This window comes from Lontra canadensis, unplaced genomic scaffold, assembly GCF_010015895.1.
Source record: "Lontra canadensis isolate GAN:19392208 unplaced genomic scaffold, GSC_riverotter_1.0 scaffold65, whole genome shotgun sequence".
Classification (NCBI taxonomy): Eukaryota; Metazoa; Chordata; class Mammalia; order Carnivora; family Mustelidae; genus Lontra; species Lontra canadensis.
Window position 1 is genome coordinate 1015353 of NW_022631059.1, and position 19305 is coordinate 1034657.

The window sequence follows — 19305 nt, forward strand, 5'->3', positions numbered from 1 at the left end:
CGGCGCTCCTGTCGTAGACGGGTGTTGGACACACCGCCCTAGACCGTCCGGGGGGCACTCGTGAGCAGGCTGCGGTCAGGCTGCAGCTTCAGCACCTGGAGCCCGTCTGCGCACCGGGCCGCGTCAGGGAGCCGCCGCCTGCTGTGTTCCGTGGGACAGAGCGACGTGCCGGTCCGTGGGGATGAGGGCAAGGTCTCCGGGCGGCCGTGCCGTGAAGCCTGCAGCTCTCGCTCAGAAGGCTTTTCTCGGGAAAAAGTCCAGAGAAGGGCATCTGAATTGTTCTTTGTTCTTTACTTTTTTGTATTTTGCTTTTTTTCATAACGTGTTAAAACCTGAATTCAGCCTTTTAATAAGTCTGAAACCGTTTATTGAGCTTGACGCTCCTGATGCAGTGTCTTACAATTTGAGGTTCATGATTTGCTGCGACCGGTGCGAAGAATGGTTTCACGGCGACTGCGTGGGCATCTCCGAGGCCCGGGGACGGCTCCTCGAAAGGAACGGCGAGGATTACATCTGCCCCAACTGCACCATCCTGCAGGGGCAGGACGACACGAACTCGGAGAGCGCAGAGCAACCGGAGGCCAAGTGCGCGCCCGCGGACGTGGACGGCACGGACTGCACGAGCATGGGGACGGTGGAGCAGAAGTCCGGCGAAGACCAGGGCATAAAGGGTAGAATTGAGAAAGCTGCGAACCCGAGTGGCAAGAAAAAGCTCAAGATATTCCAGCCTGTGAGTACTTGTCTGCGAGGCCAGTGATGGACGGGGACGCGGTAGATCTCGGGCTCCTGGCGGCAGAAACGTCAGGACCCCGACAGTCGGTCTTTCGGAGCACGCTGGGTTCTCCCTTCCAGACGGCCTTGTGTCTGCGGCGGGCGGGGCTCCGGGAGCAGGCAGCCTCCCCTGCACGGGGCTTCGCGGGCGCCTGCGCTCTGCGGCTGCAGGACGGCGTGACGGGCCTTTCTTTAAGTCTTAATCGGCCTCCTGTGCTGTTAGTATCGAGTTAATGTTTTCCTTAAACAGATTCCTTTTTTAAAGTAAGTTTTTTTTGGAATATTTTTTTTGGAATGTCAATTCTCGTACACATACGACAGAATTATTGTGAGTTCCTGAAGTAAACGTGCACCTGTTTGACCTGACCCCATCGTCCTCAGATTGCTGGTGGTCTTGCACCTGTCTTGCTGTGAGACGCTGAGAGCAGTGCTGGCGACCTGGGCCTCCCGGGGCGGCGGGGGTTGGGGGGACACACCACTTCATCCTCGGCATCCAAGGCACCTCCCTCAGCTGCCACTGGCGTCCCCTTCTGGAACACCCAGGCACTCGCTAGTAGGGCTGTGGCTTGCCTGTGTCCTCAGCTTCTGATGTCGAGGCACACTGTCACGGGCTCGCATGAGCACGTGCCCCCAAGTCCTCGGAGTCCCTGCACAGCCTTGAATTGGAGGCCTGTGCTCGGGCCTTGGGCGTGCAGAAGCTTCGAGAGCTGTGAGACCCTCGAGGCAGAAGTGCTGTGAGGTCTGGACCAGTTAAGCAGCGTGGAGATGTCCGGACACACTGAGTGGGGACGTGACGGTTATTCATACCTCGTTGGGTCATTAAGAAAAATTCGTGGACATGGAACAGTGGGAAAAGTCACCCCAATATCGTGTCTTTGTTTTTGATGTTGGAGGCTGCATAAGCTTAGGTTTATTCTTGGTCAGACTTGGGTTCTGTGGAAGAAAAACCGTGTCAGAACACCGAGGTGCAGACACTAGGTGCGGCTCAAGTACGTCTGAGGGCTGCGTTCGGTCTCGCTAGAGCCTCTGCGCTGCGCGACCAGGGACCTGGCCTTCACGGCCCCCCACAGCGCGCACTTACTAGCTTCCACAGGGCGGAAGCCTGGGCCTGGCCTAGCCGGTCTCTGTGCTGGGTCTTCAGGGAGGGCACCCCCGTGCCAGTGGAGGCAGAGGTTTCCTCGGAGGCTCGGGGGAGCAAGGATCCACCCCTGCAAGGTTCCGGTGGTTTTGTGTGTGCGCGCGCATGCCCTGTGCCCGGCCCCTGGTGCCCGGCATGGGGCTCAGCAGTGCTCAGTCGCCCGTCGTCTGCCTGAGACTCAGGTTGAAGGGGTGTTCCTGGGTTTGGTCCAGTAGCCTCACCCTCAGAGCCTCGCCACCAGCCCCCCCCCCCCCGACAGCCCTCTGCTCCTTCCGAACCAGTGCTGGAGTCCTCTCTCTGCTGCAGGGCCCGGTCCCTCTTTGGACATGTTCTGTTGATGAAACAGACCCTTTCCTTTGCTGAGGTCCCTCTCGTTAGCATCCTTAGTTGCGCCCGCAGAGCTCCCCGTCGGCCCTGCAACGGAACCGAGCTCTGGGGGTGAAACCCAGTGGTGGCGAAAAGTCCCCAGAGCCTGCAGGCCAGGGCAGAGCCCCGGGGCCGCCTCCCAGCCCTGCAGCTACCACGAGGGCCCTGCAGCGGGGCAGAGCGGGGCAGGCGCCCTAAAGAAGCAGGGACACGTTCTTACCGGCGTGGAAGGTGCCGCTAGCGTGTCCATTAGAATAGTGAGCCCCGAGGCGTGACCGGGAAGTTGGGGAGCGCGGGTGCCTGCTGGAGCAGCAGGGACGCTGCTGGAGCCCACGCGTTCTGTCCCGCAGGTAGCCGAGGCGCCCGGGGCCTCAAAATGTATCGGGCCCGGGTGCTCCAGCGCGGCACAGCCCGACTCTGTTTACTGCAGCAGTGACTGCATCCTCAAGCACGCCGCGGCGACGATGAAATTCCTCAGTTCAGGTAAAGAGCAAAAGCCAAAACCTAAAGAAAAGACCAAGACGAAGCCAGAGAAGCTCATTCTCCCAAAATGTAGCGTCCAGGTAAGCCGATCGGTCCAGCCGTTGGAGTGGTGGAGGTGGGCCGTGTCTGCGCGTCGTCTGTGCGCTGCAGGCAGGCGCGGCGGGTCGGCTCGCGGCGCGTGGGGCCCAGCGGGTACACACCGAGCGCCGCTGGTGCCCGCGCACTCAGCCTCCAGCTTCACACACTCGCCCTGGCATCGCTCGGGTGTTTTCTCCCCGCGCTGTGGTGGGCGTCATCGGCACAGAGTGCAGTGAGGCGGGTGCGGGGACCGAGCCCTCCATCTGGGAGCCGGCACCTGTCAGGGACCAGCTGGGGTTTGCCAGGGTCTGTGTGGCACTGAGATTCGCAGGCAGCCCAGGCTGGGGAGTGGGTCTCCGGTGGCCAGACTGTGTGCCTCGCCTCGAGTCCTGGCTCGCGGACCGTCTCTCTGCTGTGCCTTATGGGACTCAGGCATAGTCGCGGCTGCTTCAGGAGTCGCCCAGAGTCCTAGCTCAGGTCCGTGGGCCGCATTGCAGCCTGTTGCATCTGTGATGAGCGAGGCCTAAGTAGTGCCGTGGGGAGCCTGGCCCGCTGTTTGCGTGCTTGCGTGGCCTGTAGATGGTGTGGCTTGTACGGCTGCTGGTTCTGAGTCCCTGGACCCCCAGAGCAGCGGTTGCTGCCGTGTGGACCGTGCCGAGTGCCTGGCACAGGAGGCGGGACGTCGCCTGCCTCCGGTCTCCCGGTGTCCTCAAGCCTTGCCTGGCACCCAGGTCCTTGTTTGTGACCATCCCTCCACATCGCTTGGACGTGCGAGGGTAGCCCAGCCCTGCTGCTGAGCAGGTGCAGAGCCCAGGGTTGGGGTGGCGAGGGGCCTCACGTGACCCTGACCATAGAGCATATCACGCCCTTCATTGCGGAGCGTGATGAGCGGAGGCTCCTTTCTGACCTCCTTAATGATTGGGGTTTTGCCGGTTTTCCAGGCAGGCATTCGAATCACTGCTGTGCACAAGAGACCGGCTCCGGACAAGAAAGAGAACACCGTGAAGAAGGCGCTGGTGGCCCCGTCAAGGAGTGAGGTCCTCGTGAAGGAAGCAGCCAGTGAAGGCACGCCGTCCTGGGCGAGTGACCACAATTACAATGCAGTAAAGCCGGAACAGACTGCTGCTCTCTGGCCGCCACTGTTGAATAAATGTATGTATCACTTAGGGGTAGCGCCTGGACCCTTCCTGGTCTTTCTGGACAGCTGTCACTCAGGCCTGTCCAGGACCAGGAGCTTTAGCCGTGTTTAATGCCGCACCTGCAAAGATGGAAGCAGGTGCCCGAGCCCCATGTGCTTCGAGCCCCGTGCACCCCCCCAGTCTGTCCGCCCTGCCTATGAGTACAAACCTCACAAAGCTGTACAAACCTCGTGGCTAAACGTCTCACCCGGCAATCAATGTCTTTAATCTCCTTCACTTTCACGGTCAGGCTCTGGTAAGTATCGGTGTGGTCTTCGGCGAGGTCACACTGCGTAAACGCGCTCCCAGCATCCAGACTCCGGCCGCGTGGCCCTTGCAGGCTCGTTACGGCCCCACTGGCTTAGGAGTCTGTCCGGCTCATCTAGTCTCCGCACACGCGCTGCCTCTCACGGGCATCCAGGTCTGCAGATAGGCTCTGCCTGACACTCGCCTCAAGCGTGGTTTTCAGGAGTTACGTTATTTTTGATCCAACAGGAATTTGTGTGTGTGCAACTCACATACTACACACACACACACACACACACACACACACACACACACGTGTACGTACGTTCAAGTTTTGAAGGCTGTTTGCTGCCGCATATGCTCCGAGGTAAGTGAGTGTGAGGGGCTGGCCCTCGGAGCAGTGCCCTCCCTGCAGGGAGCCCGCAGTAACCGGGACTGACTCTGTCCCAGAGGCCTGCACTGTCGGGTCGGAGCCTCCTCGCCCCCAGACTGGTCCCAAAGCTGCGTGGGGCCCTGCTCTAGATCGTGCAGTTGGCTCCTCTCTCCGTTCTGGCTTCTCAGCGAAGCACCCCAAACTTAAATTTGGGAAATTTAAATTGGTCCATAGCACACGTCTTGTGCTATTACTAAGATTATTTTCACTCAGTTTTAAGTTATGTCGTCTTATCTTTTGTGCATTTTAGAAAAGTACTAAAAGGCACTTAGCTTCAAGTTCAAAACCATGGGCGTGTGCCACACTGTCCCGCGGCCTGCGCTCCCGCAGGGCCATGCTAGAGCCAACGGGGTTGGGGAGCTGTGAGAGTGACCCCAGACCTGCGGGGGTGGGTGGGGTGGGGGGAGTCGGAAGGAGCTGTTCCATCACAGGGTGAACTGGGTGCTGGATTAAAAAGAGTCCCTGACACACCTCAGGCGGTTGGAGCGGCCTCCGTGCTAACAGCACATCTCAGACCTTCAGCAGAGCACCCTGACGAGTCCCGCATGCACCTCAGTCAGCACCGCGGACCAGCGAGCACGCAGGCGGGGAGCACTCGCTTTGGAGTCTCGTGCGTCAGTGCTCGGAGTTGGTCACGGGCACATAACCGACCGAAACAGCGGTGGGGGCTTGGGAGCCCCGGGAGCCCTGGTGGCGGGCTTCGGCACAGCTCCGTCTTTACCAGCCAGGCCCGGAAAGCTGCTGCGAGGCTCCCGGTGTGCACGGGGAGGGGGAAAACGGGGATGGCTCCTGTCCCCGGCTTCTTCCCCTCACTTGGTCCTTGAGGGGAGTGGAGGCCGGGAGGAGGCCCGCTTCTGCCCCCTCCCTGCTGCCTGCCCTTCCTGCTGCTCCGCTCCTCGCGGAAGCGCGAGCTGCTCCAGTAGACAAAGCTGGGACCGGTGACCGCCGGCCCTTTCAGCACACTCACATCTCACAATTAAAGTCGGCGGATACCCAAGGTGGATAGCACGCATAAGGGACATATTTTTTAGCTAGTTGCTTCTGACCCTTTTTTGTTATCCCAGAATTGTCATCTTCCAGTCATTGATAAAATACGCGACTTCAGCCTCGGTGAGTAGCAGTCGTGTCTCCGCCCCTCCCCCAGACCCATCACCTCACAGTTGTGGGGCGTCAGGCAGCACGCATACACACAGCAGAACCCTGTGTCCCCACAAGGACCTGCCTTTCCAGCTGGCTGCAGAGCATCTTCTGGGTTGGGGTGGCTAGATTTGGGGTACAGCTGGTACTGGGACCTTTGTTAGAAGGCAGCATTCCTACATTGACCTGGGTACATGTTAAGTCTGTGGGTATGTCCCCCATTCCACAGTGCCCACTGCTGAGGGAGGGACACTGCCCGGGAGGTACCCTAGACTTCCCCCCCCCCCCCCCCCCCCCCCCCCCAGGCCACTGCTGCTGACCTTGGGTCGGGGGGAGTGACAGCTGTCCGTGAACAGGGTGAGAGGAGACCTCCCATGGAACAGATGGGGACTGGGAAGCTCACTCTGCTCCCACAAGAGGACCCCCAGATGCTTTGTGTCCCAGGTGACGGGGTTCACAGAACACAGCTCTCACTGGTCTCTGCGCGGCTGCTGCTCACATGTAGAACCCGCTGCCGCTTTATCTGCTACTACCCTAAGTCACCACGTGTCCTTGTTTCGATGACCTTATTTTTTTCTGTGCTTTTTCAATGTTGGGTCAACTTCCTGTTGTCAAGGCATGAAGAGAAAAGGGCTAAAAATTTTTTCTAAAATGTCCCTGACGAGTTAGCATTTGGAAATGGAGTTCTGATGCTTATAGGCACAATTCCTGGTATCTGAACCCCCTAAGTGGCTCATTAGGGGACTTAAAAAAACACTGGGATTCTGAACAGATCTTGACTGGAAAGTGAGATTTCTACAGGTTCGTTTAGCTTTGAGAGAAAGCAAAACCCTAACCACTGGGACTCCCAGACTCACCAGATCTGGTAAAGCAGTCTGCCGCGGATAGAAGCATTTCCCCTGTAAGTTCGTGGGCACGCCACTCAGATGGTCCACCTGCTTGTGGAATGGAACAAGGAGAACGTGGATTGCCACGGGGATAACGAGCGGCTGCAGAGGCACGCTTCCCGAAGTTCTGAGTGGAAACAAGTTTCCTGTAATAAATACGCAGGGGGTGCTGGGACCCGGGAGTATCTCGTAGAAACGTACATCCTTACCTGTGAGCGGTTAGGGTTGTATCAGTTACGTGAGCCGTTTTCAACCTATTCCAGATCGTCATTGGCAATAAAATATGGTCAGGGACAAAGCAGACCTGGTACATCGGAACCAAGGTCCCCCCTGTCCCGTCCCCCCCCCCCGTTAAGAGGGAAATCCAGAACCTGTACTGAGAAAGGGGGCAGCTTGACCACCCTTAATGCTGGCTGTGCACCTGGGGTTTCCTCGGTGCTCCGTGATGGCGTTTAGGTATTTTGGACTCCCCACGTCTTGTGAGCTCAGAACCAAAACAAACAAACTGGGTAAGTTTAGAAAATCAGGTCAGGGAAAGGTTTCCCACATACACGGACTTGAACACTGGAGATGAAACTGCCAGTAGTGCCCAGTGCTGTCCCCGTAGTTGAGCAGCAGCCGCTGGAAGTTTCCAGGAGGATTGGCTCCCTCCACCTGCCCTCCAGTGAACTTCACGTGGCCTTGGGGAGCTGTGGCTCTACTATGATGTCTAAAGACATACTATAGGGAAGTCCCTTTGGTGGCATCTGTGTCGATGCCCCCGTAACCCCTCCAATGTGGCACACTAGTTTTACAGGGCACTTGCATTAAGTCGTAGCATTCTTAAAGTGAAGTTGCATCCCCTTGCACGGAGCTATATTATTTGCTTCTGCAAACCAAAGAAGTTTTCCTGGAATGAAGGCTGGGCCCTCTTTTCGTGCCAAGAACCTGGAGAAACTCAGCCAGAAGCACGCAGAGGTAGTTGCTGCAGGGCCCCAACTCTGGTCTGCACAGGGCCAGCAGCCATGGGGTTTTCTGTGGAATAGGACCCTTTGGGACATGGGATGGGTAGAAGGGTCAGTGAGCTCTTTTAAGAAGCCCTCAGCCCCCTAGGTACGTGTTGGATGAACTGGTAGACAGTTGGGTACAATGGTAACGGGTTAATTTCAGCTTATTAAAAGTATGGTTCTGTTAACCGGTTGGGGAGCTCTTGGGAAAGCAGCAGCTCCGCTCCCAAGTGAGTCTCAGGCCCCACATCACTCCCGCTCAGACAGCGGGCCACTCACCGGATCCCAGTGGTGTAGTCGAGAAGAGTGAAGGACCACCTGTCTCCCCACACGGCCTCAGTCCCATTTTGTCTGCGTGGTTCGTGTGGAAGGACGGTCTGACTGGTTCTTCTGTAGGTTACCCCTCCAGCCTGGCTCGGGCTTCGGGCTCGTTTTCAGAATGCAGGGAGTGGAGCTGTTGTACAGTGAGGAAGGGGTTTTGCTTCCAGGTATAGACTTGGGGGTTTTTTTGTTTTACAAGTGGAGAGTTCTGTTCCTCTCTCCACTAAGGTGTAAGTCACTCATATACTGGACATCAGGAAGAAAAAAGCCTCGAAAAGCTTTTGTGGAGCCCAAGCCAAGACAGTGTGCCTGGGGGTCTACATAACGACGAGGCCTGGTCTGAAGAGTGTCAGGACGTAGCTTGGGCTTTCTTGAGTGTTAATTGGGGGATTATACATGGTTTTTGATGCAGCAGCAAATTGGTACTTGATTATGCTTCCAGAAAAAAAACTCACTTTAAAAATTTTAAGCAAAGGCACAGAAAGCTGGATGGTTCTCTCTCGCTACTGTTCATTTGACTTTCACGCCAGGACAAATCATGCCGGTCAGAATTGAAGTGGGAAACTTCGTTGAGCGTAGAGCTGCCGTCCCAGCCAGCAGAATGCACAGCCCGGTGCACTGGGGACCCAGCGGGAATGAGGGGGCGCACGGAGGTGGCTGGCGGTGGGAAGCAGGGGCTGAGTTTTGGGGCCTCACCTGCCCCGTGGAATGCACCCATGCTTGAACCCTTGTCGCACCAGATACTCACTCTTCTTTTTCTGGCTTCTACAGCCAGTTACTCTCAGCGGTGAGACCAGTGGGACTTTAATCTGGGGGGTTTTAGGGTAGACTAGTACTAGTTGGGGCAGGACCAGAGCTCAAACGGTTTAAAGCAACTTGCTGCTACTCTGAGGGTTTCCCACCGGCCCCTGTGAAGGGTTGTCCCTACATGTGGGTGTCTGGGGCTGCCGGGCTGGGGCTGTGCCAGCCGGAGCCTCACCTGGGCAGCTGCGACTGCCTCCGGTGGAGACCTGTGCTCCCGGCTCCACGGAGGCCCACCAGTGCCACCCAGTGGCCAGCGATGCCGCCGCGTCACTGCAACCTGGCACTGGGACAGGACCCCAGTCGGGCTCGTCAGGAAGCGGGCTGGTTAGAGAGTCTCCACGCTAACCCGCTGCGCTCAGCTGGGCTGCACCCAGAAGAGCTCATCTCCGTTACAGGCGAGTGGCCAGAGCCAGCACGGTCCGCTCCATCTGGGGCGATGGCCCGACCCATAGGGGCCGCTTCTCCTGTAGCTGCCGAGGTCCTGCCTGTCCTGGTGCTGTGGCAGCACTGCCCTTCCCCACAAGCAGGCCCCAGAGCGTGGGAGCTACAGGAAGCTTTGCTGCCAGGGTGACAGGCTTGGCACAGTCCCCGCAGGCTGCCTCCCACACACGGGGCAGCTTCCGGGGGGATTCGGGCCCCTCCTCTCTGCTGACCAGAGAGTCCTACACTGCTTGGGGGCATCAACTGTCCCCTGGAGACACCCTTGTCTGCTTTTTTAGACTTAAGGCTTTTCTGGTTACACGATTACTTCTTGTCCTATAAATTAATACATGGTCTAATTAAGTGAATTAAGGTGAAGAATTTGCAAACTGGATTTTAGCTCTACTCAAAAACACTAGTGTGTTCTCACTGTGCGGGCACTGCGGCGCTGTCCGGGGCCGGTCGCCGGCAGCCAGTGCAGTGCCAGCTCGCAAGGGGACCGAGTGCAGCTGCATCCGCGGCACTTGCCGGATTGGGCCTTCGGCACGTTTGGAACGTTTCAGAGTGGAAGAGGGTCACGTCCAGCTCGCTGGCGGAGCCCCTCAGCGTCAGGACGTTGCGCTAATAATTTGCTTATTTGCCTAGTTGTACCTGTTGATATACTTCCCAGAGCACAGGTAGGGGTAGCAGAAGTTGGCTGTGACGAGTAACAGCTAGTCTGTAAAGCAGCGATGTGTTGGCTAAGGAAAGCCGTCACGTGCCGTGAAAGATTGGGCTTATTTACCGTTGAACCATTTGTGGACAAGAGGTCACTTTAATCACATCTGGGGACTATCCTAAACGTAGTCTTGACCTGGCTTTTTGCGGAGTATGTAGGGAAATGCTGGTTAGACCACTGGCAGTTCTGGCCGGGACACCTTGCAGCGTGTGCTTTTAACCGTTAACTTTTCCGTCTGAAGAACCTTAAGCTGTCATGGACGCAGGTGTTCCGGACGTGCCCTCCTCTGCTGGGGTTTCTGGACGTGCCCTAGGCCGGCTCTTAAAGCACCCTTGGCAGAGATGGGCTTCGGGAAGGGCAGGGACCAAATGGTTCTGGGCCTCGCTTTTCCCAGTGGCTTCTCCTTCGTTCACAGCTGCTGGCAGGCGGCTGCCTCCCTCTGCTCGAGGTCTGTGTGCTGTAGGCCTTGCCACCTGGGCCCCTTGTCCTTGCTGTGCCACCCTTCCCTTCCCCTGGCTTCCTGCAAGAAAAGGGATCTCCATCCATTTGATTTAACCCCCAAACCAGCAGTCCCCCGGGCAGAGTGGAACTTGTAGCCAATCTGAGCTGGTGAAACTTGGCTTCTAGGTGTTGGGGTACAGTACTGTCCACAGCCTGTGCACTCGACGTGATGAGGTGCTCCAGGAGAAACCTGCTGACCACCGTCCCTGCCGAGTGCCTGTTGTCTGCTTTGTGAGACGCTTCTCATTCCGTCGTGTGCTTTTTTCCAAGCTCCCGTCCCCAGGAGCACGAGGCCTTTAGAGGTGTGGCCACTGAAGACCGTGGGCATGGGTGGTGGCAAGAAGCGTGATGTGGCGCTGGTACACCCCACCTGGGGGTGGGGGGCAGCGCTGAGCTGCCGGCAAGCCCCTGGTTCTGGCAGACAGGCCAGGCCACGTTGGGCAGGGTCAGGCATGAGGCCCGAAACTGGAGGGCGTTGTGAGCGGAAGGTGCAGGATTTTAAAGTCAGAAGTGATGCCTGGTGGCAAAGGACTCGGAACAGTGCCCCAGGTGTGGACCCTGTAGTGGTGCTGCTGTCGGCAACGGGCAAACGAGGTTCTATTTCTCCTGTAAAGTGGGGGAACTTGAGGTGCCGGGGCTCTTAGCTCCCACTGCAGCACTGGCCTCGCCGGCTGCTGGGGGGAGGAGGACCTCGAGAGCAGGGGCTCTGGCCCTCTGCCAAGATGGCCAGGGTCCCGTGGCAGCCTCAGGAGCGCTGTTTGTTGGGTCAGGCTTCTCTGTGGGTAAGATCACCTCTTTTCCCTCAGATTTGAGACTTTCTCCCTTGTTCATTAGAACAGTGACTGGTGATTGAATGACTTTTTTCCCGGGGTAAAACCGAAGGCTCGCTGGAGCGTGGGACGAAGCCCCTGGATTGGTGTCAGGAGGCCCCCTGCTCCGCACGAAGTTCAGGAGGAGCCTGTGTCTGGTGGGGGGGGAGGGGGCGGTTTGTCCCCAGGTCCCTTCAGAGACTTGACTGTGGCCCTAGACGGCATCCCCATGTGGCATCCTGGCCCACTTGCTGGGCCCACTTCTCTGGCCATTCGGCTCCTCCAGATCCGTCCCTCTGGTGTGCGGAGCAGCGGCCGTATCTGTGGCCTTGCTGCGTGCCCTGCGGCCCCGGCTCCCTGACCCACTGTGTCCCTGGAGGCCTGGCCAGCCCCAAGACCCAGCAGCCGCAGCGCTGGCCCAGAACTGTCTTGTTGCTCACCGGAGACCTTGATTATGATGGTCTGGTACGGGGTGGATATGATCGGTCCTTCATGTCTTCTCTCTCAGTGAAGAAAAAGTGCCGGCAACGTCGGCTTTTGTGCAGCTTGAGGGGTTTTGGCTTTGTAGCTTTCAACTGCAATCTTGCCTAGACCAAAAGCACTAATTTATTGTCTTGCCCAAAATGAGGTCCAAGCAGAGGGCTGTCCTTGGGGACGCCAGTCACACGGCCTTTCTCTGTTTGAGTGTCAAGTGGCTGACTGTCCCCGTGCCGCAAACCCCCATCCGCTTTCCCTCTTTATCCGTGTCGTTTCCACTTGACTTTGATCGAGAGTGGTAAGCACCTGCATGCGGCCCCAGGCCCTGCGGTCCCCCTCCCGAGGCCCCGAGAGTGGGCAGAGGGACAGGTGGACGTCTGTTTAAGGGGAAAGTGTCTGACCTGTCCTGAGATTTCCTAAATTCACGTTTACAAAAACTTGACACTTGAACTTTTTTTTTTTTTTTAAGATTTTATGTATTGGACAGACATAAGCAGGCAGAGAGAGAGGAGGAAGCAGGCTCCCCGCTGATGCAGGGCTTGATCCCAGGACCCCGGGATCATGACCTGAGCCGAAAGCAGAGGCTTTAACCCACTGAGCCACCCAGGCGCCCCGACACTTGAACTCTTTTTTTTTTTTTTTTTTTAAGATTTTATTTATTTATTTGACAGGCAGAGATCACAAGAAGGCAGAGAGGCAGGCAGAGAGAGAGAGGGAAGCAGGCTCCCTGCCGTGCAGAGACCCTGATGCGGGGCTCGATCCCAGGACCCCGGGATCATGACCTGAGCCAAAGGCAGCGGCTTAACCCACTGAGCCACCCAGGCGCCCCATTGACACTTGAACTCTTAACGAAAGTGATCTTCTACATCTTTTTATTGACACAGTTTGCCTTTCAGCTTTTATGCTGTGTTCATGATTTAAATTAAGCCTGTGGTAACTAGGGTTTGTTGCTGAAGTGGAAGGTTTAATGTCCTAACACGCAGCAAAGCATATTTTTCTGAAAGAAGGTCACGGTCATGCATATTGTTGGCAATCCTTCACTGTAACATTTCTTTGCTGGATTTAAGAGTTGCTCTCCCACAGTAGTGCGGCCTCGCTAAGTATGTGTGCGTCTCTTGCAGCCACGAAGGAGGACAGGCGGGCAGAGGAGAGGACCATGGCACCCAAGAGAATGGCTCCTGTGGGCCCCTCGGCAGGCGGCAGACAACCTTCACCCAGAAATCTCCTTCCAAAGAAGTCTCCGCCCTTCGCAAACACAGCGGCAGCCAAAGTGGCCATCAAAAAGTTACCCTCGGGTTTCAAGGGCCCTGGACCCAAGCGGCCCTGGCTCTCAACCACGCCCTCCAGCAGCGCTCCTGCCTCCAAGCAGGCAGCCCTGGCATCTGGGGCTGCTGCTTCCAAAAAGCTCCCCAGCTCGGCCACATTGGTGGGGGCCGTCAGGAAGCCGGGGACCACTTCCGTGCCCTTGGCATCTCCAGCCCCAGGACGCCTGGGAACCTCGAACCCTGCCCTGTCGCAGCCAAATTCGCAAATCCGGCAAAATATCAGACGCTCCTTGAAGGAGATTTTATGGAAAAGGTGGGTGGTTCTCCTTGATTTCTCACTGTTAGAGCAGCGGATTGCGGTCACATCATGACTGCCACACTTCGGGGACCGTGGGGGCACAGTGGCCCATGCGGACTGTTCTTGTTCCTTCTAGAGTCAATGACAGTGACGACTTAATCATGACAGAAAGCGAAGTTGGGAAGATCGCCCTGCACATTGAGAAGGAGATGTTTAACCTGTTCCAGGTTACCGACAACCGCTACAAGAGCAGATACCGCAGCATCATGTTCAACCTCAAGGACCCCAAAAACCAGGTGTGTGCAGGCAGCCCAGAGCGGGGCCCGCGGGCCGGTGGGGTCTCCCGGCCGCAGCTCACGGTGTTCCCCTGGACACAGCATCTGGAAGCTCTTGTCCTGCCGCCCAAGCCACAAGGCCGCCGCCACACCTCTCCTCGGCTAGGGGTGCGGGTTCACACACACGCTCTCGGGACGTGCCTGGTCTCACCAGCCGCTTCTCTTCTCAACGTGACTGTGAAGTTACGTTCCTACCGTTTCCTTGGCTCCCGAGTAACATTCCTAGTCTTAGTCTTAAGTGTAGGAGTGTCTCCGTACTTGGGCTTCAGACAGCCTTTCCCATCTTCATACCATCCCCTCAGCTGAGTGAGCCCGCCAGTCTGGGCCTTGTTAGAGCAACGTCGGTGCTCCCACGTGGGCAGGGGCTGTGCTCACATGGGGAGGGAGCAGTCTTCCTAGCAGCCGTGGGTGAGCAGTGCTCTTCCGCCGCGGTTGAAATGGGAGTTCCCGGGAAAGCATTAGCCACTTGCCGGGTGGGTTCCTCCTGCCGCCCAGGGCTCGTGTCTTCAGGTCTCCTCTCCAGTGGCCGCTCGACCTGCTACACATGCTAAGGAGCGGAGCCTGACTTCCCAGCCCCCATAGTAACCTTGCGGCAGAAGTGATTTCTTACTGCCTTTATCCCTAACTACCTTTTTGAGGGGATTTTGTTCTCTGGGGTCTTCTCGGCAGAGTTGGTGGCGCGTGGTACACAAGCGCAATTAGCTGACACGCGCCGGTGTTGTCTGGCCCCCGCGGGCCTCTGTCCTGCTGCCGCCGGGCCTCCAGCAGAGGCTGCTTTTGCTGCTGTGTCTGTCTTGCGGTGTGTCTGGTGTTTTAGAAACGGACACCGGCAGGTTTTGAACGAGTGAACGAGACGTGTTCGTTTACAGGGCCTCTTCCATCGCGTTCTGCGGGAGGAGATCTCTTCGGCCAAACTGGTGAGAATGAAGCCAGAGGAGCTGGCGTCTAAGGAGCTTTCCACGTGGAGGGAGCGGCCGGCCAAGCCCGTGAGTGCTGGGAGGGGCCCGGGGCGCTCGGTGCCAGGCCTTCCTGGGTCCCCAGGGCCTCGGTTGATGGGCGAGGCATGAGTGAGGCCTCCTGAACGAGCTTTCAGGCTCCGTGTCCTCCTCACATCAGGTGCTGGAGTCCAGAAATAAGCTGCCCAGCGAGAGTAAGAAGACCGCCGCGAAGCAGGAGTCCGTGCCCGACATGGAGGATTCTCCACCCGTGTCCGACTCGGACGTAAGCCTTGGGGACGCGGGACGGAACCGGAACGGAGTCAGAGTGACCTGCCCCCAGTGTGCTCAGGTCGTCCAGGTTCCAGGGCAGGACCCTGAGCTCCTAATGAGCACCGCGTGCAGCGGCCCTCCCCCGCCTTCGGGCCGTTTCTGTGCTGCTGCCCTGGAGACCGAGGGAGGCGTGACCGGCTCGCTGTCCCCTCTTCCCTACAGGAGCAGCAGGAGTCCGTGAGGGCCGTGCCGGACCAGAGCGCTGCTCCCCTGCTGGACGTCTTCAGCAGCATGCTGAGGGACACCACGGGCCAGCACCGGGCTCACCTGTTCGACCTCAACTGTAAGATCTGCACAGGTGCGCGCCGCCGGGGCCTCACCTCCTTTTGCTCACGTCGTGATCCTGACTGGATCGTGTTCCCGAAGTGTAGGGAGTTAGCCTCTGCGGTGTTGCTTTCGGGGGCGCCTGGGGGCTCTGCCAGTGAGGCGTCTGCCTTCGGCTCGGGTCACGATCCGGGGCCGGCCGTCGCGCCCCGCGTCGGGCTCCTTGCGCAGCAGGGCGTCTGCTTCTCTCTGCCTCTGCCGCTCCCCCTCCTTGTGCTCGCCTCTCACCGGTGCTCGCTCTCTCGAGTAACACCTCACGATATCGGGCTTTTTTATTCGCACAAGGAGTCGTCTGCTCGGGGGCGACTGCGCTCTTGAATGCGGGACCTCTCAGGAGGGTCTTCCTCACGTTCTCCAGGTCAGGTTCCCTCGTCGGAGGATGAGCCAGCTCCAAAGAAACAGAAGTTGTCTGCTTCCAAGAAGGAGGAGCCAAAGCCCCAGTACGAGCCTCCGCCCTCTGAGCCGGGCCTTGGCTCCGCTAATGAAGCGATGCCGGAAACTCTGCTCGAAAATGCCTCTGAGCCGGACCTGGAAGGTGCCACTCACACGCACTCGGAGAGGAAGTACTTCCCCGAGGCAACAGGAGACAGCCGCCCGGAGCCCTCCGCCCTGGAGGGTCCCTCCTGCCCGGCCACCTGCGGGGGCGCAGTGCTCACCACGGTCACGGTGTCTGGCCGAGACCCCAGGACTGCATCCAGCGGATCGTGTACAGTCACGGCCCCTGCGGCAGCCCGCCCCGATGGTGCCCACCCAGCAGAACCCCGACAAGACGTCCTGAAGCCTGCTGTGACCTCAGTGACGGTGCCCAAGTCCATCCTAGCGAAGCCGTCCTCGTCCCCTGAGCCCAGATACCTCCTGCCAGTGCCACCGGCCCAACGCGTCAGGTGCGTCCCACACGCGGAGTGGGAGCAAGCCATGAGTTACGTTTCCCGTGGATTAACAGAAGAGGGGCGTGGGGGTGAGCCTGTAGTTGAGCCCCCACCCCCCCCGGGACACACTTCACTCTGGCAGTTTGCATGGGCATGAGAAGGCCTGGTTTTAGCACGCCTGGCCCTTACTTTAAGCACACAGGTCTTGAAAACCGAGGTGTGGCCCCACGGCCGTTCAGGTCTATGGCGCGTTCCGTCTGCTCTCTCTCGACCAGCACGTCTGGCACTGTGGTGAAAGTAGCCAGTTTGGAAAAGCCCAAGCTCGAGGGGGTTCACTGTTGCCCTTACAGTTCCGTAAAGTCTCCATATTTTGGAGATGGTTTGAGCGGAGGAGAAAGAGTGATCTGTTTCCTGTGGTTTTGTTTTACAGTCTCTCCGAGTCAAGGTCCCCTCCAGAAGGAGATACAACCCTCTTCTTGTCTCGACTCAGCACCATTTGGAAAGGATTTATTAACATGCAGAGTGTAGCAAAATTTGTCACTAAGGCGTATCCCGTGTCTGGGTGCTGTGACTATCTCAGTGAGGTCAGAACCGAGCGTGAGCGCGTGCACTCGCTGTCCCGCCCAGGGCCGGGGTCGGGTGGGGGCTGCCCTTCCCGCAGAGGGCGGGCTGCGTGAGCACTGGGGAGGCGCGGTAGAGCCTGTTGTCTGAGTCAGCAGGTTCAGCCGTTTGGACGGGGCGAGGTTCGAATGAAAACTGTCCCGCCGTTTATGAAAAAGCGGGGGTCGCTCTCCTCCCGCTTCTGCTTAGTGAGGGCGTGGAGCCCGTGTGTGTGCGTGTGCGTTCCCGGCTGAAGGTGTGGCGAGGCACGTGTGACTGTCTTGGTGTGTACGCGCAACAGCCCTTTGCTTTCCCAAAATCTGTGTGAACAGCACTAGCGCTTACAACCTCAGCGAGCAGAAGCCACTCCCTTCCGGATCATGTCTGAGTCCCTGCTGTGCGCCCACGTTCACAGCCGATAACCTAGAAATGTTCCTCAGAACGGTCCCCCGTCCGGCAGGAGGCCGTCGTGCTGCACTCCCGCTGGGGGAGCCGGAATCCCGGGTACTGGCCGGGCGCCGTCCGGCGCTGGCGTTAGCATGTTCGGTGGAGGAGTTGCGGTCCGCTGCACTCTCGGGTAGTTGGTGCCTTGAAGTGACTACGTCGTTTCCCGGGTCACTTACCAAAGTACATTTTGTTTAGGACCTGCCGGACACGATTCACATTGGCGGAAGGATCACACCCAGAACAGTTTGGGATTATGTCGGCAAACTCAAATCTTCTGTATCTAAGGTACTTGCCGTAGTCTAATCTGTGCGCCCGGGGAGGAAGGCGTCTTGTGTAAATGCAGCTCCTCCTTCCCCTGCCATCTTGATGGGTTGGTGCCTGCAACGTCCGCCTATAAGTTGTTAAATATTGCCAGGTAAATGTTTACGATTCCGTCTGCAGTGGGGTGGCTGTGTGAGTGGGCCTGTGGCAGCAGTTCTGTTAGAATTTATGTGAGTGGGTGTGTGGTTCAAGGTTAGTGGGTAATACAGGCACTGTGTCGCCCCATCGTTCCTGTGACTGAGGGAGCCGGCAGGTGCTGGAATGGCTGGTCACAGGAGGCCCTGGCCCGGGGCGAGCTGGGGGCCACGAGCCCCTGAGACGCAGCCGCAGCGGAGCGTGCATGCGTGGGGAAGGGCTGCGGTTTTCCTCAGGCACACGCGGGGCTTGGACCCTCTGGTCTCGTTGAGCTTTCCTGTTGTGGAGCCGCTCCGGGCTCGTGTGTAGATCACACAGCCGGGTGATCAGGACTGGCGTCCTCCCATTCCGTGCCAGAGGCTGCTCTGGGCTAGCACCGCAGCTGATGACGGGGCTCTCTGGGGAACAGTGGGGCTAGGAGTAGAGGCAGTCTTCCAGAGATGCCCACCAAAACCAAGGTCTGAGTCCAGCATCCCGATGCCGGAGTCCCCGCCATCCCTCCCACTCCGTCATCCTGGCGTGCTGGACAGCAGGATGGTGGGGAACAGGCCGAGACATGCTCGTTTCTCATTTCGGATGGCCTCTGAGGTTTCCATGGAGATGGGAGCGGTGCCTTCCCCACGAAGCCACAGGCCAACGCGCGCTCGTCCTGTTTGTGTTGCAGGAGCTGTGTCTCATCCGTTTCCACCCGGCGACCGAGGAGGAGGAGGTGGCCTATATCTCTCTCTACTCCTATTTTAGCAGCCGTGGCCGCTTCGGCGTTGTAGCTAATAACAGCAGGCACGTCAAGGACCTCTACCTGATCCCACTGAGTGCCAAGGACCCCGTTCCGTCCAAGCTCTTGCCCTTCGAGGGCCCAGGTAAGCACCAGCTTTCTGAGGGGTGACTAGGCACACCGGACCCCACACGACCCTTTCCCCCCAACACCATGTCCTGCCAGACTTGGCATGCGTAGATCTGCCACCTCACCCAAACCGGGGCTTTCTAGCCGCAGGAGCACGGCGTGTGGATGGCGTCGCATCTGGCTGTAGAACTCGGCTTCTGGGATACCAGAGAGTGGCCCTAGAAACACCCTTACCGTTGGCATGAATTGTCTTAGGAAAGGGACAGGAAGAGGGGAAAATCCAGTGTCCAGCCAGCCGGTCACGGCGTTGGGTCAGTGGAGGCAGGAAAAGCGCCAGAGAGGAAGGTCATCCTCACAGTGGGCTTGGGGGGTCGCCTGTGCTTACCGTGGAGCTCGGGGCTGAGCCTTCGCCAGGCCGGGGAGACAGGAAAGCTAGTCCGTGTGTTTTCCTTCCTTAGAACGTGGTGGTTTCAGAAGATCACTCACAGATTAGCGCTTTAACAAAAACAAAGCCCTCAGGCTTGTCGAGGGGTTGAGGGTGACTCCAGGGGGCCATGGTCTGCAGGAGGCCGACTCTTGTTGAGCCCCGAGAGGTCCACGTGGCTGAGTTGTGCAGTGGGTCGAAGACGCCGCGTTGAAGTGCCTCCTCGGCCACGAAGTCCCCAGAGGACGGAGACCACATGAGAGACGCCGCGTCTGACACATGGTGAATGCTCTCGGAGCGCTTGGGTCTAGAGCCGCGGCTGGACCCCAGGCCCTTGGTGGCACTGCCTAGAGCTGGCTCCTCTGTGTCCCTGTCACCGGTCCTGGCAAGCGTTCCTGCCGCAGCCACGTGCCGTACTTCCC

The 19305-nt window shown here is 58.2% G+C and overlaps 1 protein-coding gene across 1 annotated transcript in view; it reads left to right on the plus strand.

The window, feature by feature from the left end:
• The window catches only part of DIDO1 (death inducer-obliterator 1), a 31385-nt gene that overhangs the window by 2542 nt on the left and 9538 nt on the right, over nt 1-19305 (plus strand). Inside the window, exons 4-15 of the mRNA XM_032878827.1 lie at nt 409-730; nt 2626-2838; nt 3778-3988; nt 12875-13331; nt 13453-13612; nt 14521-14637; nt 14768-14872; nt 15082-15217; nt 15602-16127; nt 16543-16696; nt 17355-17444; nt 18280-18475. Coding sequence (XP_032734718.1) covers nt 409-730; nt 2626-2838; nt 3778-3988; nt 12875-13331; nt 13453-13612; nt 14521-14637; nt 14768-14872; nt 15082-15217; nt 15602-16127; nt 16543-16696; nt 17355-17444; nt 18280-18475 — 2687 coding nt within the window. The remainder of the gene's footprint in view (nt 1-408; nt 731-2625; nt 2839-3777; nt 3989-12874; nt 13332-13452; nt 13613-14520; nt 14638-14767; nt 14873-15081; nt 15218-15601; nt 16128-16542; nt 16697-17354; nt 17445-18279; nt 18476-19305) is intronic.